The 26,932-nt window shown below is 32.8% G+C and overlaps 1 protein-coding gene across 1 annotated transcript in view; it reads right to left on the bottom strand.

The window, feature by feature from the left end:
- Positions 1–235: 235 nt before the first annotated feature.
- Positions 236–26,932, bottom strand: part of LOC132737357 (uncharacterized) — a 72,691-nt gene continuing 45,994 nt past the window's right edge. Inside the window, exons 29-31 of the mRNA XM_060724628.1 lie at positions 4,909–5,046; positions 2,411–2,739; positions 236–517 (exon numbers count right to left, since the gene is read on the bottom strand). Coding sequence (XP_060580611.1) covers positions 2,417–2,739; positions 4,909–5,046 — 461 coding nt within the window. The 3' untranslated portion in view covers positions 236–517; positions 2,411–2,416. The remainder of the gene's footprint in view (positions 518–2,410; positions 2,740–4,908; positions 5,047–26,932) is intronic.

The following is a 26,932-nucleotide window of genomic DNA, read 5'->3' as shown; positions in this document are numbered from 1 at the left end:
GGCTATGATTATTTTGACATTCAAACCAACACACATTTAACGCAAAGATGAATAATGCAGATATTCTTACGAAAGAATAAACATAACATGCTAAGTTGGGGTCCTCAGGTATATCCCTGTCCGCGCAACGGATATTGTATGAAAACTTGGCGGATGATAGGAAATTTACAGTTATTACTGTTACTTTTACTTTGGACCAATAAAGAACAGCATAGGAAGGAAAGAAGATCAAAGCATACACAATTATGTTTATAAATATTCTAAATATGGTAAATAACATAACATTGAAAGAAACAAAAAAACAATCATATAGTAATTTCCTAAATAAAAAGTCATGCATATTCAGTGATAAGAAAATTAAACTGAACTGAAAATCAATCTTTTTGTTATACTGTTAGTTATGGTTTTATCATAAATGTTGATACATATGAGCAAAACATTCTGAACATGATTATCGCAAAGAAAACTCAATATATTTCCTGCTGACACGGGTAATCGAAGTCGCAAAATCTTTTCTCTGAAAAAAAGGGAAAGAAAACTTATTATCTAAACATATAGATTGCATTATAATTATAAATTGAGTGTCCGCATGTCATTTTATCCAATATAATACAATTTATTCATTAATTACATCTGAATTGTATGTTTTGAAAATATAATGTTTAATTACTTCTAACGAAGACATATCCGGGAAAATAAGACTTCCATACAGAACACTAACTCAATATAGCTTTACTTATTGCCAAAATGTAATAGAAGCAAATTATGTCCTGGGTAACTTGCCAACTGGTAATTGTTTAGAAAATAGAAATAGACAATGACTATGAAAAGAGTTTATAAAACTTAAATGTTGAATTCTGCTTAAGCCGGTGCTAGGGGGCGTGGACGGTAACTTGCACTTTCCAATACCGTCCATGAACAGGCTCAATCAAACCGAGCCTGCAACATTTACAATTTTGTCGTGTTAGTCTTTTTTTATGGACTCTGTATTTCTCTATTTTTTTTAAAAGCATATGACTTTCATCATGTATGTAATAGATATACATATAGGAGAACGTAAATGTTTATTCTTCAATTTATAGTATCTCTTTTATTAAAATACCAGTATAGTCATATTATGTTATCTCCCAAGAAGAACACACTTAAACACAGCATTTTTATTCAAATTCTACGTTCAAAAGTAACACGAAAGAATTATTACACAATCGTGTGTTATGATATTAGTAATAGCTGTTCACTAAGGTCATATAAATAATTGAAGGTAGTCGTTTAGACGTTTTAAGTCATTCGTAACGGATGGACAATTATTAAAGACAAAACATTTAAAAAAACAAAAGAAAGAAACGGCAATGAAATTGTAAACAAAGACAGTAACTGTTGCTTGATGCAGGTCAGAGTTCAAATTCAATAATTATGATGGTTGATTAACGCCATGTCGTATTGTCGCTTCTTCGACTCAAAATACGAAATGCGAAAACACGAAAGGACGACAAGTCTCTTCGTGTTTTCGCTTTTTCGGATTTTCAAGGGAAAAAAGCGAGATACGGAAGAAGGAGGGCGAAAATACGACATTAAAACCTGTCGTATATTTGCATTCCATTCGTCGTATTTTCGCTTTTTCGGGTTCAAAATACAACAATGCTAAAACATAAGGAAAAGACAAAGTTATACTTTATTGTCTCTTCGCAGTTTTGCTTTTTCGCATTGTTACATTTTTGCATTGAAAATCCGAAAAAGCGAAAACACGAAGAGACTTGTCGTCCCTCCGCGCGTTCGCATTTTCGCCTTCTAAGGCGAAGAAGTGAAAATGCGACATGGCGTAAATAATCCATATAAAGTGCTTTAAGATAACAGAAGCACATTGAAATAAGGCTGACTCTGTATGAATCATATCCTGATAAGGCAACAGATTTAAAACGAAACTGTTAAATGGTGCCGTACGGAACAGGGGCCTGTCTTATCAGCGGTCTCTTTTTATCGATAGAAAACATTAATATATCGAATCAGATTGTTAATATTGTGTTTATTGCACAAATAAGGCGCATGCACCTTTTTTTAGCATAAGGTGTTGCTTAGTTTGCTTATGCAAATATAAATGCACAAATCTTGTAACATAAACATTAAATAAGAGCATAAAGAATAATAAAAAATGTAATATTTGTACATTTGACCTTATTACACAAATAGATAAACCTCGGAAAATAATTCTGAAGATAAAACAAATATTTGACGCATAAAATGTCATAAAAATAAAAACATGAGAAGCGTAAAAAAACTATGTACGAGATTTATGGCAAAAACTAGTATGTGTTACCAGGCACATTTCAACACATAAATAATCATCAAATGGTAACGGAAAAGTAATTTATTTACTTGTGATCTTTTTATCTGATCAAGCATTTAAAATTACCTTTTTTCACGAAAAGAACGAGAACAAAATTACATCTACAGTCAAGATAACACCGATTGTTATGCCTGCGATCTCTCCTGCCTTTACATTTCCTGCCGCCTTGTTACTTACAACGTCTGTTGACGTTCTTCGTCTAGCCGCTGTAGATGTGCGAAGTGTTGATTGTGTAGTAGTAGGTATAGGAGTATTACGTTCATTACAAGAACTGCCATGCCAACCTGGATCACAGTATCCTATGGAACACTTACCGTCGATATTATTACATGTTGTGTTTTTCAAACAATGACACTCATTTTCACAATCTGAACCAAAACTTCTATACGGACATTCTAAAACAAATCAATTGTTTCAGTTAAAATCTGTACAAAATTAGAAACTTATTAGATGTACAACAACAGACCGCGACAATCAATAAACGCAGCCTCAAATATACCAAGCAACACGGAACACTTGGAAGGCACCCCATTATGGCAACTCAGACAAATATGCCCTTAAATAATATATCATGACTTTTTCTACAAAACACATTTCGTTCAATAATAAACAACCAAAAGCTTGAGAGTTTGAATAACTTGTTCGTACTAAGATTATTTTAAACACTTACGACTTCTAGTTCTAATCTGAACGTTTCTATTCCAATCAAAACAAGCAATTATCATAGTATTGCAAGCTATCCATGAATACCATACCGGTTAGAACCCCAGCAACATTCTGAAGGACCATTGGTCATTGAATTATGCCATTGGATGAATGAATGATATGAATGAACTTAAATCTTTGGAGTTCTTAACTTTTGTATATCTCGGTAATGTGTCAAGTTTCTCTGCCTATTAATAAAATAATATTTATACAAGAGATAATCAGAAGATCCAATTTTCTCAGGATGAATATTTATAACGAACGTTTCAAATTCTCTCTATTTTAAGTAAATTTGTAAATTTGGTGAAAAGGTTTTTTTTTAAAACAGTTTTTAGGAACGGACAAACAGACAAACTGACATATACTCTGTTGGTAATCTTTATGGCTGCTAGTCATAATATTATGATGTTGGAGTTTAAAATAAATGCTATAAGAACTGAAGAAGTTTGAGTAAAAGAAATAGCTTCTAGAACGAATGTTAGTTCAAGTGGGATTCTAGAAATTGCCAAGCTAGAGTATTAAACATTCTCCCAAATGATTTAAGTGATAATAGGACACATATACATGAAGTTTAAAGTATATACATTAAGAAATAATGAAGTTTAAAAGGAACATTAACTTTCTTCATGAAAATTCTATGTTTAAGGGGGGGGGGGGTAATTCTGATAAAGATTGTGCTAGAGGTGTAAACCTTGTTACATATGATGTAGTTGATGTTATGATATATTTGACATTTGAAGTATATACATTAAGAAATAAAAAAACTTATAGTGAAATATAATATATGATAAACAAGATCAAAAAGGAAAGGCGGCGTACAATGAACGCAAGCCCCACAAGACCTAGCAACAAGAACTAGTAGCAAGGAGTCCAGGAGGACCTAAAACAAAAACAGGACAGCGCACAAGGTAGAGCACAGACAGGTTAATCACTTAAATGATACGTTAGAAGAAATAATTAAGGAATTCAAAAAAGTGTAAAAAGTTGAATAAGAAATCTTGACGAGGTCGCCGACGATTAGTGATTTGGACAGCTCTCAATATACTTCAAAGATTATAAAGATGTGTATATCCATGCTGCCATCTATCCATATTATAAGTTTCATAAATATGTTTTCACTTCTTTTTGAGTAATCACAAATATTGTTGTAGTTACCATATTTTAAAGCTATTTGTTGCCATAACAATCAAATCTTTCAACATAGGGAGAAATGAAAAAGACATGCATAATCTCCAGACTGCCCTCTAACAATAATTCAAGTTTCATACAAATATTTTAGTAATTTTTGCGTTATCACTCGATCCAGTTTATGTGTAAAATTAGCCATATTTTCAGCCTATTCGTTGGCATAGCAACCAACGTTTTCAACATAGCAACGTGAATAATTTACAGACTCCCATCCATCCATATATCAAGTTTCATAAAAGTATTTTCAGAACTTTTTGCGTTATCGCGGGGATCCAGTTTTATGAAGATGTTTATAATGGCTGGGACTATGTGACAGTTTTAAAATGTTGTTACGTACTTCGACATACGTTTGGTCATTCTGGTGACTTGATACTGTATATTGTGGTAACACTGGAGATAATAGATTAAAGCATTCATTTAATTTGTGTCTCATAAATAAAATATCAGTGTTAAATTTGAAATGATATTCATCTTGAAAACAAACAATTAACCTTTATTTTCAGCTTGTTATCCTAAAGCAGAATTACAAAGAAACATTTGACTGACAATAATAACATATCTCTACCGTCATAATATGCGAGTCATGTCCATCCCGGATAACATTCCGGTGTTTGTCACTTTCCAGTCGTAAATTAACGTAATTACTATGTGTCAAAAGAAAGATCAACTACCTTGACTACATGAACTTCCATGCCAACCTGGATCACACTTCCCTGTCGAGCATGCACCGTCAGTATTGCTGCATGGTGTTTTGTTTAAACAATGACATTCTTTGCCACAATTTTGACCAAACCGTCCATATGGACACGCTAAGAAAAAATGCACAATTATGCAAATTTATTCATTAATGAGTAAATTTCACAGGGTCTGACACCCTTTACATTTGTTAAAGTTGACAATGTTAATAAACATTATTATCACGAATGATTTTAAACATTATACACTACATGTGTTTAATTTTGTAAGCCAGCAATTCTTAAATCATGATATATCTTTACCATTTTTTTCTAATATTATTACCTCTGTTTTAGGTTAAGTTATTTACGTCGTTAAAATGCTTAATCAACAACAAAGCGGTAAACTTACAATTTGTGGCAACCTTATTTAGCTTAAAGAACAATTGTTTACATTTCGTATTAATCTAAATAAATGTTTTGCATTGGAAAACTATAATTATTTTAATTCATCGTAATCAAATTTGCTTATTGATAATCAATATACAGAGGTTAAAAATATACACAAATACAGAATAAGCATATCCGCATCTGTAATGTTGATACATTTATTGTATGTATGCATGTGTCGTGGTAATGTGTATATGTTATTACGGTACTAGTATTGATGAACTTCTGGTGTTTAGAAAGTAAAATCTAAATCTTTATCATTGACTGTTACAACGTGTCAAAGGCTTTATCATTCTTTTTAAAGAAATCTTCTCTAACTTTACCAGTCGGACATGTGAAACTGAATAATTTATGCAAATACTGAGCTGTGTGAATGCACTTTCTCCTTTACTTGCATATTAATCAAAGACTATAAATAAATATGCAATGCGGGTTGTTGGAAAGATCCAGTCAAAGGTTTTGATAAAACACAAAGGTTTCAAAAACTAGAAATTCAATTGTTAAACATAGTCTCATGTCACAGAATGGATTATAATGGAAACTTATCACTAATATCAGTTCATATTGGTACATAAATAACATTATTCAGAAAAGGTAATAAATCAAAACACAAACTATTAATGACCAGACATAATAATTTAGTTTGAAGGCTAAGAAAAAACTAGATGTACTTCTCAATGAATATTGATGAAATCAAAACTTATTTTGTGAGTATTTCAAACAAAACTATTTTCAATCATGTTGTATACTTAATAGACTTATATGACGGATATAAAATTGTACATAGATTGATAGCTAACAACGCTTAGTTTCAGTTAAGACATGTTATGTATTCATACTAAATAAAGCTCCTGGCGAAAGATGTAAATGTACTGTTTTACAATATACTATAAGTGACAATAAAGAATAGAAAGGGAAGTAACTCTCAAAAAAGCAGCAACTACACTTTCCAAACGCAACTGCATCCAATGGGGCCACTAAACGGATATACATGACAGTCTATAAAATAGACATTGAAACAGTGAGATATGCATTACTATCTATACAAGTTTGCTTCTTTAAAAGAAAGCACGCGAGTATTTTTGCAGCTGTTGACAATTCGTTTAGTTGTGACAAAAACGTCGAATTTCAGATTGGTGTAATTTTTACTGCAAACAATAGCAACAAATCGACTATTTCCATTAGTCTCAATATAATGTCTAATAAGAAATAATCGGCGAGGTTTTCCAAAGTAACAGGAACAGCAAAATTTCGTTACATGGATCAAACGGGCATATAATAGTGTTTGGTGGTAACGTATCTGTAGTACTGTCAGGAGAAATGACTGCCTTGATGTTATTTAATCTAAGGAAAGATTCAGGAATAAATACTGGAACCAATTATCTCAAAATCAGAAGCAAACTCCAGGAAATAAAGTACCGAAATATATTTATTGATTTATGTATGACACTTAAGTACATAAAACTCAATATTACTTAATAATGGATTAATGTAAGAACTAACATTATAGAACATAATCCATGATAATTTATAAATGTCCAAAGTCAATATAACAAAAGGGCTTACATTAATCAGATTCCGCCCTTACATTAATCAGATTCTGCTATATTTTCAACAGCACACAAACAAAATTGCCCTTGGATGACATAATACACAAACAACAAAAAACTAACCAACAGGTATATATAATGTACCTAATAAAAAAAACACAAAATAATAGGGCGGGCGGGAGTGGCAAAATTTAACATTCCATGAAAAACGTGTCATACAAACTGTACCAAAAACTAGTTGAGCGACTTATTTATAATAACCGCGGATGAATACAAAAAATCAGTCAAGCAAATCAAAACAAGTCACTGATTTTAAAAGGGAGACAATAAGCCAGGTAACAGACGTAATTTCAAAAAACCCCTGTCAATATCGATAATTAAAAGATTTTATGTTTCACAAAAAATACTTAAATTATCTCAAAATCAGAAGCAAACTCCAGGAAATAAAGTACCGAAATATATTTATTGATTTATGTATGACACTTAAGTACATAAAACTCAATATTACTTAATAATGGATTAATGTAAGAACTAACATTATAGAACATAATCCATGATAATTTATAAATGTCCAAAGTCAATATAACAAAAGGGCTTACATTAATCAGATTCCGCCAAAACCCGCCAAAACATAAAACATAAAGCAAAAAAAACAAAAAACAAATCACTGACAAAATACATATCAATCAATGTTACAAATTTAACAAATCTAATAATCATAAAAGAATGCAGCAAAATCAAAACTATATCAATCTCAACAAGACTAGGGTAACGTCAAGAAAACCATTACCACAAGTCTTCTAACCTCGAAGAAGTGACAAAAACCTCCTTCAAAAGGTAACAAAAACGTGTAAGACATAAAGATACTGTCGAACCACGTACAAGAAGTCTAAAGGAATAAGAACAACTCCCTTTAAAGACTATGTATCTGAATCAAAATAAAGCACCATGAACAATTTTGACAGAGCTACATTCATTGAAATAACAAACTTATATACATACATAAACTTAACATATAAACATGAATATATACATATATAACATACAGTGCTACATGCTGAGCAAACAACATCTTACAGAACCACTTTACCTTTAACCAAATGCGACACAGTATTAATGAAAAAAACGGCGTAATAAACGCGTGCCTTTCTAAATTCAAATGAAGACCTTTGTCTTTAACAGCAAATAGTGAACGAATTGGTTTACCAAACTTGAAAAAAGGCCTAAATGAATGAATAAATTGACAATTCCTTTCTTTACATAGACCTTCCAACAACTTATTGACTTGTTTAACTTTCGCACTTGTATCCATATAATCACACGGACGAGGCAAAATAGAAGAGAAGACAATATGAGTATGAGAATTAATACTCCTAATCAAAGTAATCAGATTATTGAAAAAAACTAATAATCTCATCAACTGAATAATTCTCCCTAGAATTAATGTCATTAGTGCCAACATGAATAATTGTGAAAGTTTTGACACCAAAAAATGAGCATTCTGTATCCTAGCTGAGAGACGGGCTATGTTAATCCCTGGGAAGGCAATCACCTTGGTATGCCAAATGCCGCTAACGTCCTTGGCAATGGAATCAGAAATAATATGAACCATCAGGCCTGGAATGACAAGAAAAACAGATAACCAAATCATTCTGTTTCTAATACAAACATCCTAGATAAAATATCAAATTTTATCATTCCAATTAAGATCTAAATAAACCTTATAAGCGTCCGATTCCAATCACCTAGTAATTGAATAAGCTCATGGGGGATATTTGACCTATGTGCAAGAGTAGCAAAACCCCGTCTAAAAGAATGACTGGAAAATTTCTCACAATCTAAACCTATCATTTGAATACATTCCCTTAACTTTTTCTGAAATAAATAATATGTAACCCACTGAACCATTTGGTAAAGTAAATAACACATGACGATGTTGACGAATTTTCAAAGATAAAAGCAAATCATAAGCTGTAACAGGACATAACCTCCTATCTTTTAATCTAACTAAGGGACATATAACCTCTCTTTTCTCCAAATTGCTATAGTTTTTGACCAATTAAAATGTATAAAACATAATTACCACAATGGCGAATACAATTAGAGTTCAAAAATTTTCCTTTATCAATATCATCCAAAGAAGTGGGAACCAAATTCGATTTTCTAGCCACAAAGAAAAAATGCAAAAAGAAATAAACACCAATAAACAACATTGTCTTTAACAGAAAAATCCAACTTTTCAAAAATCCCCAATAAAATATCTAAAGTAATAGGCTCTGCACGTTGAACAGCCCAAGGATTTAACCTAGCAATACCTTTAAGGGATAAATTAAGTAAAATAAGTATTAATAAGATCAATGTTATAACCTAAACACATATGCAATGTCTTCACTCCACTAATGTAATTCTTAATACTTTGCACTGATTTAAAAGATCTACTAAGAAATTGAGCATATAATTGTAAAGTTGATGTAGAAGCAGGTAAATAACAAAGTCCAAATATAAACAAAATAAGATGAAACTTTCCCACTGTATATGCAAATTCTTGTTGGTACCATCAGCAAAAGCTGATTTATGTGACTTCCTGAGGTCCTGTTTAAGAATCACAAACTGTTTCTCTGAAACAAATTACAATTACCAATCATGAAGAAATCTAAAAATATCTTCAGGAACAGCAACATTCTCCAACAAAGAAACATGAGAAACTTGTTCATAAAATGCATTAATATACATAGGATCTGAATCCCATCTGGACAAACAATCCGCAATACGATTCTCATCTGAACTGAGATGAATTGCTTTGATTTGAATCTCATTAACTGAGGTAATAAAACATAGCTCCCGTAAGCACTTTTGTAAAAATAAACTCCGAGTTTTGCCCGTATTGATAACAATACAAACTGCTTGATTATCACAATAAATAACCACTTTTTTCTTTCTCAAAACAGCACACCATAATTTAAGAGAAACAATGACAGTTAACATCTCCAAACATGTAATGCTCAAATTCTGATTTAAAATAAAACCAGGAAAAACACTGTGGAAAAAACTATTACCACAAATTCCACCACATCCTGTTAAACAACTATCACAACTAAAAACCGAATCTACTAGCGACCATTCTCCATAATCAATCAGAGATTTGCCCTGAAATATAGATAAAAATTTATGCCACCACAACAAATCTTTTTTAACGTCATTAGTCACTAAAAATTTATTTGAAGAACAAGCATGACATTCTCTAAACCAATTCAAAATCCTGTTAACAAATATTCTACTTGACCTAACACAAGCACCCACAAAGTTAAGTTTACCCAACAAACTTTGTATCTCTCTTAAAGTAACCGACTCTTTCCCTAACCAAGAAGAAAACCAAAGACTTAATCTTCTGCAAGTCTTTCTTGAGTAACCTCCATGGTCATAGTACTGCTATTAAATAAAACACCTAAAAAGACCATAATGTCAGAAGGAGGACAAGCTTTATCAAGAGCTTCCTCAATGCCACTCCTAACAAAAATCTCTCTAAGTAACATAAAAGCAAAATGAGCCACATCATTTTTTTCCACACCACAAAAATCATCTAGATAATTACATATACAAAAACCAAATTTGAACATCATAAAAGCAAAAGCATTTGTCACTCTTTGACAAATATGTGCTGAAGATCTTAACCCCATAGATAATACAGTGTCAAAGAAAATATGTTTTTTCCATTTGAAACCCACTAAATTATAACTGGATGGACAAATGCTTATTTGCCTATACGCTCGACGCAGATCTAACTTAAACATTAAACAACCTTGACCTTTGGCTTTAATAAGAGACACAAAGTCATCTATTTTAGGATAAACCAGTTCAACATCAGAACCAAGATATTCATCCTTCGAAACAAAATCATTAACTCCTGTACCATCCTTGGAAAACTCAAATCTAAAATAATACGTTCTCTCATTAGGATTGGATTTGGGGACTGTGTTTAAAGGAGAAATGACCATACCATCTAGAAAAGGACAAGAACTAAAAGGACCAATTATAGCATCACAAGAAGCTTCTTTCTGTAAATATTTCAACATATGATCCGGAAAGCGGTTGCACCAGCTAAATTCCTCTTACAAGGTGGTTTATCAAATAGAATTTTTTTATCCTCTAATGTTACAACATCAATGGAAAACCATATTTTAATAAATCACACACCAACATATCATTGTAACCATGCAGCATTTGCTTAATAAAATCTGTATCTATCCTATTATTAACAGGAATCCTGCAGCCTTCAAAATTATAAAGGCCTGAAGATTTAACCTCCCGACTTATCTCAATTTTTTCCTGAGATGAAAGAGATAATGTTTCTTTCAAGCTTAAACAAACCTTACAACTTTTTTTATGATTACAAACACACTTTACAACTGAATTTTCAAAATTAGAGTCTTCAATAACTTTAGGAGACGAACCTATGTGTTGATATTTACAAAAACTAGGCAAGAAAATATCAGCCAAACCATCTAAAGAAGTATTATCTAATGTATTATTAGTTGAGGCCATAGCCCACAAGCCATTAGTAAGTCATACACTGGCATGAGGGCAGGCAGTGGAACATTCTGGGTGTGGCAACTCTTTTCTATCTGTTTGCCAACATGTAGCACAAATATGCTTTGCAAACCGGGTTTTTCCCCCTTTCAAAGCAATAACATGTGATGATTTTTGCGGACATTTATTCCTTTGATATCTATTACAAAACCAAATTTTGTAATCTTCACCTCCAACAGTACTTGAATTTTCCTGAGGAAGATCAAACGATGGTTTGGGACGTAATTGCACAAAATCTACATTTCTAAAATTCTTAACTTTGTGTCTAGCCAGCACTGCAGACTCAACATAATGGAAATCATCCCCCCAGTTACTGTGACCTAATTCAATCTCTCTCAAAATGGCAGCATAAAGTGACTTAACAACAGAAAAAATCATATGAGCTATTTTAGGTACATCAACTTTTTTAACAAATCCAATCTAGCTTTGGCTTCTTTTTCTCTAATCTTAGGTGAAGAAATGATTTCTAATTCTCCTGCTACAAACAAATAAAATCTATTTTCTCAAAAGTAATATTTCTATTGACAAAATCAAACCTTAAGGTAGAATGCGGATATTTTTGCCTATTTTTAACAGAATCAGAACATTTTGAAGTTATACCAGATTTTGTATGTTTATTACTATGTCTATTATGCTTCTTAACACTACTACTGTGAAGCCCAGAACCACCATCATCAGAGTCAGAAACAGTTGACTCATTATCCGTAGTAGAAGCACTATTATCAGTTGAAGACTCTGAGCTGACAACCCCAAGTTTTGCCATTTCCTTCCTTGTCCTTCTCCTCAAACCAGTCATTTCTCTCAAATGTTTAATAGTTAATAAATCCAAACCTGAATCTCCAGCTGGAGTAGAAGAAGGCAAAGGCACCTGAAAACCAGCAGCTACACGAGGTTTCTTCGAACCTTCCTTCCCTCTCTTAGGCATTGACAGTGACGGGCCCGACAGTGACTTTTCCAGCTCATCCACCACGGCTTCTCTTTCCTCCACCTGTTTTCGAAGTATCTCCAAACTCTTTCCGTTCTTGCAATACCTTCTGTTTCTCGTCCAATTCTGCAAGGCGAGCCAACAGTTGTTTTCTTTTATCTGTATCACTGAGAAGCTTAGCCGGTGAGACCGTATGTTTAAGCTCGTCTAATTTATCGGAGACTCCGACGGGTAAACTCGATTTAACTGAAACTGACACGGAGCCCTCTTTCCCAGGAATATGTTTCCCATGCGACTTAATGGCATTTGTCGTACTAATTTTATCCGGAACTGTAACTACCGGACCTTTAGTGCCCGAAATTTTCGTAGACACCTTAGAACTCGAATCTTCCGTCAAACTTGTCGAACTGTGACTAGTTGTAGGAACACTGACGGGACTAAAACCCGAAGCCATTTTTCTATAGTCTATAGCTTTTCTAGCCCTAGAATAGATAAATACAGAATCCCTAAAGAAAGCACAACACGGCAAAATTGAAAATGTTGCAGGCTCGGTTTGATTGAGCCTGTTCATGGACGGTACTGGAAAGTGCAAGTTACCGTCCACGCCCCCTAGCACCGGCTTAAGCAGAATTCAACATTTAACATGAACTGGTAAAATTTAGAATTTTGAAACATCCGCAGATGTGTTCATATGGCGGTTATCATGGAACCTTCAATGTGACACGGTAGTGCCATTCCATGAAAAGCGGCATATGGTCCCCAAGTAAAAAAATGCGTGTGCCCTAAACGAGAAAACAATGGGCGGAACTAAATAAAATGGAATTTTGAAAGGGGATCTGAGGTTATGAAGCCTGCGTATCACAGATAGGACGTCAAAAGACATTTAAAAAGCAGGCAACATATCCTAAGGGTGATTCAACATTATTCAAGTAGGAATATTGGAACCACCCAACTAGAAAGTGCCAAAAAGTTGAAACTAAATATACCACAAGCACAACAATAATGTCGTGCTGAACGATCTGCAAGGATCGAAAATATAACATCATTGATTAAATGTACGGGGAGACTTTTTACAGCCGCCACACGGCACAAATAACACGGATGTGATCATAAAATAGATAAATACAGAATCCCTAAATAAAGCACAACACGGCAAAATTGAAAATGTTGCAGGCTCGGTTTGATTGAGCCTGTTCATGGACGGTACTGGAAAGTGCAAGTTACCGTCCACGCCCCCTAGCACCAGCTTAAGCAGAATTCAACATTTAACATGAACTGGTAAAATTTAGAATTTTGAAACATCCGCAGATGTGTTCATATGGCGGTTATCATGGAACCTTCAATGTGACACGGTAGTGCCATTCCATGAAAAGCGGCATATGGTCCCCAAGTAAAAAAATGCGTGTGCCCTAAACGAGAAAACAATGGGCGGAACTAAATAAAATGGAATTTTGAAAGGGGATCTGAGGTTATGAAGCCTGCGTATCACAGATAGGACGTCAAAAGACATTTAAAAAGCAGGCAACATATCCTAAGGGTGATTCAACATTATTCAAGTAGGAATATTGGAACCACCCAACTAGAACTCCTCATTCAAAACAGAAAATTATGTTACACAAAACTCTGTGTTCAAAGTCAAAAGACAAACAAATTCAAAATAAAAGTTCAAAATAAAAGTTTTTCCCCACTGGGAAACTCCTCTGAAGAACGTAAATTAGTCCATATAAAACTGTTAGTCCAAGAGATGGCGGGGTTTTATTGCAATTTACCGTATCACCAAAAGAAACATTATCATTATAAAGCAAATTGTTTGTAGTTTCTAAAACCCCATTTCTTAAGTTACACAGCCCGGGCAAAAGTACAAAAATTCAAAATGGCCGCCAATATGGCCGCCATAAAGTACAAAATACCATATAATTTTTGTTTCTTGATTTTTTACATACAGATTTTGTACAAAGTAGTTTTGATTGCACAATATCAGGAAAAATATGGGTAATTTATGTCATAATTAAGCAAAAATGACAATTATATGACAAACTTAAAAATTATCACTATCAATTTACCAAAAAAGTGGTAAAAAATAGCATTTTTTGACAATATGATGACTTTCGTTTTTCCGTATTAAAATAATATATATGGAATTGCATTGAAATTGTGTGTATTTTATCAATTTAACATAGCTTGACAAGTTAAGCATAAAAATCATAAGCTGAGTATTAATGATGTAAGAGTAGAACTTCAAAAGTGGGTGGGGTAAAAATACCGAAAAATATTTAAAATTACAATGTTCCCAAATCATGCCTTTACATTATAATTTCAGTTTAATGTATAGGAAATTGTGTTTTAATCTAAAGGTATTTATCATTTGAACATTTCTTGTTAAGTTAAGCATAAAAATTCATTACCTGATTATTTATCACAGATGAGTACAGCTTCAAAAGTGGGTGGGGTAAAATAACCGAGAAAGAAAGAGGGAAAAAAAGAAGAAAAAAAAATCAAAATTATTAAGCTTCTAAAACTTGCCTTTACTTTACAATTATAGTGTAGTTATTATGTAATTGAATTTTGTGATAAAAAATATAAAGATTGTATTACATTAAGGAAGAAAGAAACATCATGTCATCGCAATTTAAAATTATCACAAAAATTGGTACCAAAACACATTTTTGATATTTTGTTGCCTTAAGATATACCGTAGAATGAAATTACGTCAAAGTTGTCTGTCTTTTATCAGTTGATTATAGCTTGACAAGTCATTCAAAGTATTTACCTTATCATATATCTTAGAATAGAGAAAACAGAATCCCTAAAGAATGCCCAACACTGCAAAATTGAAAATGTTGCGGCTCGGTTTGATTAAGCCTGTTCAACGACGGTACTAGAACGTGCAAGTTACCGTCCACACCCCCTAGCACCGGCTTAAGCAGAATTCAACAATTAAACACAAAGATGGTGAAATTTTGAATTTAGAAACATCCACATATGTGTTCATACGGCGGTTATCATGGAACCTCCAATGTGACACAGTAGTGTCATTCCATGAAAAGCGGCGTATGGTCCCCAAGTAAAAGAAGTTGCGTGAGTTTTAAAACTCGGTGGGGGAAAATAACAGCATTAAATATAATGTTCATCAACTTGCTTTCTTTGTACTGTAATATATGTTTTACAATTATGTGATGGCATTTTATATGTTTTGAAAACAAAAATATTGTACGGATAAATACTTTTTTAAAAATATTTTTTATAATGTTCTTCCAGCAAAATTTGTAAAAAAGGATATTCGATCTCATTACATTTTAATTTAAACTTTAGTTTTGGTTGACACATCATCAATATTATTTTTACTTTGACTACTATATTATCTAACATGAAAGAAAAGAGAAATGGTTATTGTCATTGATGAAAGGAGCATTTATTAATTAATGTTGTGCAAATATCATACTGAATAAAATCACAGTCATAGAAAATTGCAATAGTGGATAGCAAAAGGTATTTAAGCCTTAATGGACACATTAATTAAACTTAAAACACAATCTAAATACATATATTAATATAAGTATAGATGCATTAATACATTCTGCACAAAAGAAAACAGTCAATTTCAATACTTAAAATAAAAGCAGCATTTTATGCCCCTCCCCTACAAAAAAATGAGAAGAATTATTATTTGTACACTGCCATCTTCCATATTCCTTACTTTGAGTGTGGTCTATACCTTTGCATATTTTGCATAAATTGTGCACTGATGGTCATGTAATGTCAATAATTATGTCAATTCTGGATGGATTTTTGAAATAACTTAATAAAAATGTTTTTGACATTTTACCGATGTGTCACATTCAAAAATCAAGTCACACTTGTACTTCCATATTCATCATATGATTAATAGCTGGAGTTGTCTTTCCAACGACATTGTCATTCATTGATGATTGTTTTTACAATTATGCATAACTTTTTTTTTACATTGATCTGATGTGTATCACGCTAAAACAAGATGTGTTGCTCAAAGTCACCTCTAATTTTTCATTCTATGCGTTGATACTCTTTTCTGGTCACACAGATGTGTTGCATTTTAGCGAACAAGAAATATTCAAGTCTTTGGCTCAAAGGTTAAGGTCATAATTGTCATTTAAACAAAAATGTTGTGAAATTATACTAGTGAAACTTAAAAGTTTAAACATCCATAGACAAGTCCATAAGACGGTAATCAAAGGATCTTCAATGTAGCCATTGCGCCACTCCATGAAAAACAGTGAATGGACCAAAGTAAAATAATTCGTGTAGCCTAAATATGAAAATTGTGTTGAACTAAATAATTAAAAAAATATATATAGGGTTATGAAGACTTAATATCAGAAAAAGCCACCAAAGGAGAAATCTTAAGTCAGGCAACACATCCTTAAAGGTGATATTCAGTATTCACGACAGAATACTAGAACCACCAACGGGAACAGACGTCAAAAGCAGAAACTAAAACCTATGCAACACATAGATGTTAATTGTGCTGAAACGATTTCAATGATCAACCAATATAACATCCCAATTGATCAAACTGCCAGGATCTGATGCATCATTGTGTCCATCTACAAGTCAGTGCTCAGTCCTGATTTTGCAACACTCCAAAGTACTGAATTTAAATATTTATTTCTGCTGATAGTGAGACAGACAACACATAACATAGCTAGTGGATCTTAAGGAAACAGCGACTATGTACTTATAAATGTAAATTTCAACTAAATGCTGGTCGGTTGCTTTGTGTGAAAATTGTTGCTTTTAAAATCGACTTTTGTAAAGAATGTATTAGTGTATAATTTCAAGATGTATGTATTCCTGTGACAAGTATTGATAGCTTAAACATGTTTTAACTATGTATTTGGATGTTTTGTGTGCAGTAACATTTACAACTTTTGCTAAACTTAATCATATATGATTGCTCATTTTATAAATGACAATACTTCTTTCCTTTGTCAAATTTAAATATGATGATGTGTTTATATCAAATTTCACAACTTCACTCTCACAAAATGCTTCACAGAGACATCATGGTTCTTGATTAATATATAAGTGTGTCTTTTGATGTTTTTAATGCACTTTTTTTAATTGTAATTATGATGCAAAATTTCTTACCTTTATCAAAGGCACATTATGCCTCAAAAAACAAATAACTTTAATAAAGGTTTAAGAGAATGTTAGATGTTTGTAACCTTAATAAAATAGCTATAAATCTAAAATACTTTGTAGTCAATGTAGCAAAATGAAAGCAAAGTAGTATTTTAACTTCCTTCCATACAAAATACTAATTCACAACAACTATACTTATTGCCAAAATGTAGCAGATAAAATAGTTCAGGTGACTGGCCAGTGAGTAACGATATGGATAACATAAAACTATACCAAAATTAAAAAAAAAAGCTTTAGAGAAAGGAAGATAAAAGCTTTTCTGAGGAATAATGGGCCTTTAAGAAAAACATAATCAATGACAGGTGTTATAAACATGTAACAAAATAAATAAAATTACAATTTTTTTGTAGAAAGGACGTAATAAAAACTCTTTCTGCCCGTCAGAGTACGTTGTATAAGCATCATGATGTGTTCAGGTTTAAGTTCAATTTTGTCTAGTGCTACTCGAATCGCGACAATTTCAATTAAAGCACACTTACATATATTTTATGTTACAAAGATGAAACAAAAGTTACCAAAATACTAGTATGTTGTTTTAATACATTTTTGTGTGAATTAATTATGATAAAAAAAACATTTAAATTGATTAAAGAATTTATATACTGAAATTTGAAAATACTTGTATTTGCTATACAGCCTCTTTTTTAAACATGAAATAAACATCTTTTTGAGTACACATATACAAGATATACACTATAGATAAACACAGTATAAATACATAACGTCATTATAACTGATGTATTTTAGTAAGGACCATATTAACTTGACCAACAATAGGGAGTACAGCTTTCCAAACTTTTTTATTCAAAAATATTCAGTAAGAATTTTGTAGATTTCACCAATGTTTTACCAAAATATGACTATGCTAGGTACATTGATAACATAATTTATTGATAATAATTGTCAGAAAATGACAAAACATGACTATTAAACAATAAAAAGTAAAAGCATGTTCTATTAGCACTTTTTAATTTTGAAAGTGTTTTGTCAGACCCATTTTAGACTCTATTCCTCTGTAATACATTATCTTGTAATGATTTTTATGCCAAAGTAATACAGCTTTAATCAGCTTAAACAACTCTAGCACAAATCTACTTTGTGTCAAAAAGATATACTAAAAGGCAACAAAATGCAAAAACTGTGTTTTTTGCCTGTTAAATTTTTGGTTAATTGTGATAATCTTAAAGGTTGCTATGACATGATGTCTCTTTTCTTCTTAAATGTAATACATATTTATATATCTTACCACAAAATTCAATTAATATATGGTTATTGCACTAAAATTGTAAAATAAGGGCAAGTATTGGGAGCTTATTAATTTTGATCACGCTTTCTTGGGGTTATTTTACCCCACCCACTCTTGAAGCTGTACTCTTTTGTTATAAATGCGTCAGGAAATGAATTTTTATGCTTAACGTATCAACAAAAGGTTCAAATGATAAAGAACATACAATTAAAACACAATTTCCTATACATTAAACTGAAATTATGAAGTATAGGCAAGTTTTGGGGACATTGTAATTTAATTTTTTTTCGGTAATTTTACCCCACCCACTTTTGAAGATCTACTCTTACGGCATAAATGCCCAGAAAATGATTTTTTATGCTTAACTTGGCTAGCTATATTAAATTTATAAAGAAAACACACTTTCAATGCATTTTCGTTTATATTGTGTAAATACGGAAAAGGAAAGTCATCATATTGTCAAAAAATGCTATTTTATACCACTTTTTTGGTAACTTGATAGTGATAATTTTAAAGTTTGTCATATAATTGTCATTTTTGCTTAATTATGACATAAATTAGCCATATTTTATATGATATTGCGCTATTGAAACTACTATGTACAAAATTCGTATGTAAAAAATCAAGAAACAAAAATTATATGGTATTTTGCAATTTATGGCGGCCATATTGGCGGCCATCTTGAATTTTTGTACTTTTGCCCGGGCTGCTTAAAAGGAAGATATGAGTTTTTAGAAGCTACAAAGTGACAAACATTATACTTTATAATGGCAATGTTTCTTTTGGTGATACAGTAAATTGCAATAAAACCCCACCATCTCTTGGACTATGTATCCTAGCGAAGCAAAGTAACCACAAAAATATTATATTCTTTTCAAAATGGCCACAGTAAAGACCGCCAAAATTTAACATTCCATGAAAAACGTGTCATACAAACTGTACCAAAAACTAGTTGAGCAATTACAAAATAAGGAGAAATGACTGCCTTGATGTTATTTAATCTAAGGAAAGATTCAGTAATAAATACTGGAACCAATTTCCAAGATATGGAGGCTGGGCAGCACCGCCGGACATAAAAGTGAAATATTCTCAGTTGGAAAACTAGCATGTAATTGTTTAGTTAACACTATTTTTAAGGTATTTTTATCTTTTTCTATCTCAAATCAATTTATACATTCACACAACAACCTCTGACTATTATTTACACCCAAAACACAGAACTCTGATCATTATTTACACCCAAAACAAACACACATCATTTATCAGTCACTTATACGAAATATCTTTCCACGTATACGTCTTTTATACGAAACAAAATAAGACACCTGGCGAGCCCAAGCTCTAAACAACTTATGACCAAACAAAACAATAAAATCACTACAAAATGAAGAACACAAAAAATGAATATTTTTTTACAACTCTAAGATACAGTATAAAACCACAAACATTAATCCAACAATATTAACTTCACACAATCTAACCAGCATCAGAAAACAACTTAAACTAAAGCACCCAATATTTACATATATCCTCAAAACAAAGCATCAACTAATATAATCTTGACCAGACAAACATTCAACCAATATCAACCAATTATATCTTCACAAACAGATATAACTCAACAACAAAACAACTAATTACAACCAATAAACCCTGATCAATAAAGATCACCACAATTATATTCAACCAACTTCAACAAACCAACAAAACTCCCGAAAAACAACAAAATTCTCTTCTAAATAAAAAAATAACCGCTACACACTATCAGCGTGTCTCTCCTAACTGATGTAAAATCTCTCTCAAAACGCGCATATTTGCTAGCTTAAACGATTTGACCTTTAAACATGTATACATATTTTGTACTCCCAGCAACAGGTTTATAAATGAAACTGTACATTGAAATCTGATACACTTCAGTGTATCGCTGACTCGTTGTAAAAAAAAAACTATCTACAGTGAAACTGTATGATTATTCTGACAGCCCCCTACTCAAGAAAACACTCCACTGTTTTCAAACAAAATGAATAATCTACAATGTCTCTTTTCAGGTATCGAGTCTACTTAGGTAATCTGCACATACGTTGTCCTTTCCTTTCACAGCTACTATTCTAAACTTATAGTTCTGTAGAAATAATGCCCATCTCATTATGCGGCCACTTTCAACTTTACACTTCTGAATATATGTTAAAGGAGCATGGTCTGTATGCAGCTCAAATTCTTTCCCGTACAAATATTTGTTGAATTTCTTATTCCAAATACCATTGCAAGACATTCCCTTTCGATAACCGAGTAGTTTCTTTCTCTTTTCAGCAATTTCTTACTCGCGTAAGCTATTGGAAGCAGACCATCATCAAACTGTTGAAGAAGTGCAGCCTCAACTCCGGTATCTGAGGCATCACATTGCAAAACAAATGACTTTGAAAAGTCTGGAAGTCGTAGTATTGGTGATCGTGTCAGTACTTGCTTCAATGTCGTAAAGGTTTTTTCATGTTCTGGTTTCCATATGATTTTATTTGGCTGTCCTTTCTTCGTAAGATCAGTCAAGGGTGAAGCAATTTCTGCAAATGAAGCAATGAATTTTCTGTAGTATCCAGCTAGACCAAGAAATGATCTCAGTTGCTTCTTTGACTCTGGTCGCATAGCGTCTCTAATTTTGACTAATTTGTCATCTTCCATTTGCATTTGTCCCTTGCCAACAACATGACCGGTAAATGGTATACTTTCAAATCCAATCATAAGTTTAGAGGGTTTAACTGTGATCTTTGCTTCTCGTATTCTTTTGAACAACCGTCTCAACATTTTTATATGTCTCTCCCATGTAACTGTATGTCCAAGCACATCGTCAACATAGTTATCAGTATCATTCACTCCGGAAAGCAACTTCCGCATCATTCTATTAAATGTTGCACCAGAATTAACCATTCCAAATGGCATTTTTCTGAATTTGTAACTACCTTCTGTTGTAGAAAATGCTGTTAGATGTCTTAATTTTGATTCAATTGGTAATTGCCAAAATCCTTTGGTCAAATCAATTTTGTGAAAAACGTATCTTCTTTTAGCTTTGCCATCACATCCTCAACAATGCCCATTGGTTCTGTATCAAACTTTGTTACAGAGTTGAGTCGTCTGAAGTCAACACAAAAGCGGTTTGTATTATCCTTTATCTTCACCAAAACAATTGAAGAATTATAAACAGAATTTGCTGGTTCAATGATACCACATTCAAGCATTTTCTTAATTTCATCCTTTACTGCTGTCCTTTTTGCATATGGTATCGTTTATTGTCTAACATGAATTGGTGTTTTGTCAGTCAACTCAATCTTGTGAGATTCAAGATCTGTAGTTCCGGGAATATCAGTAAAAATATCCTCAAATTCTTGAAGCAACGCATTTACTTCTGATTTTTGTTCAAGTGTTAATTGATCATTAATATTAACATCTCTGTACGTCTCTTCACCCTGTGTGTCTACTAGTTCTAAAAGATTTTCATCATCAACAGCTCCAGTATCATCATTATTTTCGGCTTCTATTACAGCTACACTCGCACAAATTCTATCTTTTCGTTCTTCGTATTTCTTCAGAAGGTTTATGTGGTACATTCCAATTCTATCACCTACTTTCACTTTGTAGTCAAACTTGTTAACTACTTCACTTACAACAAATGGACCTTTCCATTGTAACATCAGTTTATTGTGTGTTGAAGGCAGGAGCAATAAAACTTTGTCTCCTTTCTTAAGACTTCTTGGTCGTGTTTTCTTATCATAATGATGTTTATACTCTTCTTGTGAGTTGCTGAGATTCTCTCTAGCAATCTTGCATGTTTGTTCTAATCTATTTCTCAAATCTAGGACGTACTCATACGTATTACGTGTCTCTGGTACTTCTGTCTCTGTCCATAATTCTTTAAGTGCTTGCATGGGACCTCTAACAGTTCTGCCATATAGTAGCTCAAATGGTGAGAACCCTGTACTGAGGGTATCAATAATAAGCATTTCACCTAAAGGAGCTTTCTGAAGTCTGCCCCTGGGCACCGTCTTCTGACAAATATCACAGGAACGACAAAATCTAGTTATATCACTAGAAATACCTGGCCAGTGAAAACTAGACTGTATCCTGTCTAAAGTCTTGCGTACAGACAAATGCCCACCCACTATAGACTCATGAGCTAATGACATTACTCATGTGTGATCTTTACTAGGAACAACGATTTGTCTTGTTTCAGACTTTAAATCACCTTTCACCGTCTCAAATATTCTATACAACACATCTTTTTCTACTTCATATCTAAATTTGTTACCGCTTTTTGTTTTCATGATCTTACTTTCCTAGCATACTGCCAAAACGCTGTAACGTATTGTCATTTGATTGTTCTTTCTTAAGAACATCTACCGTAATTTCGTTATCTTCGACTTCCGGAACTTTAAGAGGTTTCATTGCTTTCTTCTCTTTTTCTGCCTGTGCTCTAGTAACAACAGCAGCTATGTTTGTTACTTCTCGGCTAACCCACTTCTCATTTGGCTTATCAAGTACACCCTGAATATTGCCCAAGACTAAGTCACAAATTGCTGACTCTAAAACCATAGCTTCTATTTCACCCTTATAATAAGGCGTATCAATGTCTATTTTTGCCATGGGTACCAACCTGGCCCGACAATCTATTGCTATCATGACACAATTTTTATTCACCATTTGATCTTCTTCCACTAACTTCTTTCTAACTACTGCTAACTCGCACCTAGTGTCTCTTAGAACTTTCACCCCTTGATTACCAACATATCCTACTTTCAGATCCAATTGACGTTCACCTTCTAATGATTCAATTGTACAGCTTCTTGTAATGACAGGCACAGAGTTACCATTGGCTAATTTAAGTTTTCCCTCTTCAATACAACCATCATAAGAACTTGTTGGAGAAATTGACATACATAACCCCGATACTTTCTTATCATCCGATCTACAATCACGTCTACATTCTCCAGGCCTACTACGCCAGTTCCTTGGTGAAGAATCCCGATTTGTTTTAAAGTAATTTCTATTTTGCTCTCCATATGACATTGCAGCAGCCCCATATCTTTTCTTAGTCTGATCTCGACAATCTTTGGCCACATGACTTTCTCTATTACATATGAAGCATGTAACTTTTCTATTTTCTCTGTGATAGTGCTGTATTGGTTTTAATAGATTACCTTGATAAAGGCGTATTGGTGATTTATTTGAAAAATTGGCAACTTTTGAGCTTTTACTATTTGTTATTGTACCACCATGAGCTTCTAAGTATTGTTCAGCCAAAGAGATGACATCTCTACGATCCTTTGGCTTTCGTTCCTTAAGAAAAAGAGCTAGCTCTGTTGAACAAACTTTGACAAATTGCTCTCTAATAATAAGATCTTTCAATTTATCTACTGTATCCGCAGCGTCGGCCATTTCTGTCCATCTACTGAAGTACCTATCTAATCGAGCCATAAATTGGTTTACAGTCTCTCCTTGTTCCGGCTTACTCTCTCTAAATTTCGTTCTGAAACCGTCTTCTGTTAATTGGTATCTTTTCAAAACTGCTGTTTTTAATTCTTGATAGTCTGATGCTTGCTCAGGAGGCATACTAGTGTAAACTTCAAGACCTTTCCCCGTTAATAAAGAACTTAAGCTTATTGCCCATGTATCTTCTTTCCATCCTTGACTAATGGAGAACCTTTCAAAACGCTCTATATAAGCATCAATGTCATCTTTTGACTCTTCAAATTTTGGCAATCTTGGCCTCAAACTAGACGTGCTAGACGGGGTATCAAGGCGATCCCCAGCCTCGATTTTTAACTTCATTAATTCTATTTCTTGCTCTTTCCTTTCCATCTCTACTTCAGCATGAAATAAACGTTTCTTTTCTTCACGTTCGGCCTCTTTTTCTAAACGCTCGGCCTCAATCAAGATATTCTGATTCTTTCTTTTGAACATAATCACGTAAACCCCCGTCCTTCAACCCAAGCCTCTCTCCCAATGATACCCATTTCTCATAATCCATAATTGCTTAATAATGAATTACTATTCAATAAGATAATTAACTTCTACGAAACCCGTTAAGTAAACATTTATTACTCAACAAAATGGTGTACCTCTGTAGCACCGATAAATGTTTTTTTTTTAAATCTAATCTCTATATAACAATGGCACCTACGGGGCACCGGCAATGAACTTGTATCAACAGTAACAACCAGGGCACCGATAATAATCTTCCTGTAGTGTTTAACAACAATGTAAACTTAAAGGAAACAAACAATTGAGCACTGGCAGCAAAAACTATCTATTCAACTTTTACATACACTTTTATGAATAATCACCCACTGAACACCGGTTATAAACTTTTATCAATTACTGATGTTTATAACTTCAACAAATTATAAGTTATATCTTTATCATCGATATAAACTTATTAACACAATGATTCAAACTATCAAAACAAATGTCTCCCAAAAACCACTTAATTCTATCACCGTATAAACAGTATTCAACAAAGGGTGCTCTCCTGCTAAAATGCAATAAATTCTTCAGTATACATAAACTTTTAAACACAGTCCGTCACCGCTTCTATACATATAAACCTCTATTTAAACTCTATTGCACAGAGAGTTTACTTGTATAACACTACAACAGATTTATCGATTTTCGCCTAACAGCATTTTACACTGCTACATTTTACCAACAGATCGAAAATGGTTTAAGGTTTAACAAAAATTTTATCAAAGTTTAACAAACAATATTTAGCCAGGAAAGATTCCAACTTAAAGAGAATATCCCGGACGAGCCCCCAAATTGTCAGGAGAAATGTCTGCCTTGATGTTATTTAATCTAAGGAAAGATTCAGTAATAAATACTGGAACCAATTTCCAAGATATGGAGGCTGGGCAGCACCGCCTGACATAAAAGTGAAATATTCTCAGTTGGAAAACTAGCATGTTATTGTTTAGTTAACACTATTTTTTTTAGGTATTTTTATCTTTTTCTATCTCAAATCAATATATACATTTACACAACAACCTCTGACTATTATTTACACCCAAAACACAGAACTCTGATCATTATTTACACCCAAAACAAACACACATCATTTATCAGCCACTTATACGAAATATCTTTCCACGTATACGTCTTTTATACGAAACAAAATAAGACACCTGGCGAGCCCAAGCTCTAAACAACTTATGACCAAACAAAACAATAAAATCACTACAAAATGAAGAACACAAAAAATGAATATTTTTACAACTCTAAGATACAGTATAAACCACAAACATTCATCCAACAATATTAACTTCACACAATCTAATCAGCATCAGAAAACAACTTAAACTAAAGCACCCAATATTTACATATATCCTCAAAACAAAGCATCAACTAATATAATCTTGACCAGACAAACATTCAACCAATATCAACCAATTATATCTTCACAAACAGATATAACTCAACAACCAAAACAACTAATTACAACCAATAAACCCTGATCAATTAAGATCACCACAATTATATTCAACCACTTCAACAAACCAACAAAACTCCCTACAAAACAACAAAATTCTCTTCTCAATAAAAAAATAACCGCTACACACTATCAGCGTGTCTCTCCTAACTGATGTAAAATCTCTCTCAAAACGCGCATATTTGCTAGCTTAAACGATTTGACCTTTAAACATGTATACATATTTTATATCCCAGCAACAGGTTTATAAATGAAATTGTACATTGAAATCTGATACACATCAGTGTATCGCTGACTCGTTGTAAAAAAAAACTATCTACAGTGAAACCGTATGATTATTCTGACATACTCACTGTTACTATTTTTTCAATAGTAAAAGGCTATTCAGAACAAAATGACCAACGGTTTGAAGGATTGAAAAACGACATGAAACACTATTTGTAGGTATAAAGGAAATGTAAATAATCTTTTCGGATTTTTCATTTTACCGATTCGTTCACCTCAATTTAATGTTTTAAATCTTCTTTGTCTTATTTGCAACTTATATACCTTTGTTTTTATTACTGTTAATGGAAATAAATATTCAGCTTTTAGCTTTATATAAGATAATT

Source organism: Ruditapes philippinarum, unplaced genomic scaffold, assembly GCF_026571515.1.
Source record: "Ruditapes philippinarum isolate M1 unplaced genomic scaffold, ASM2657151v2 ctg1191_1_1_1_1, whole genome shotgun sequence".
NCBI classification, from domain to species: domain Eukaryota; kingdom Metazoa; phylum Mollusca; class Bivalvia; order Venerida; family Veneridae; genus Ruditapes; species Ruditapes philippinarum.
Note: the sequence above shows the minus strand (reverse complement) of the source record. Positions and strands in the feature narration are given on the sequence as shown.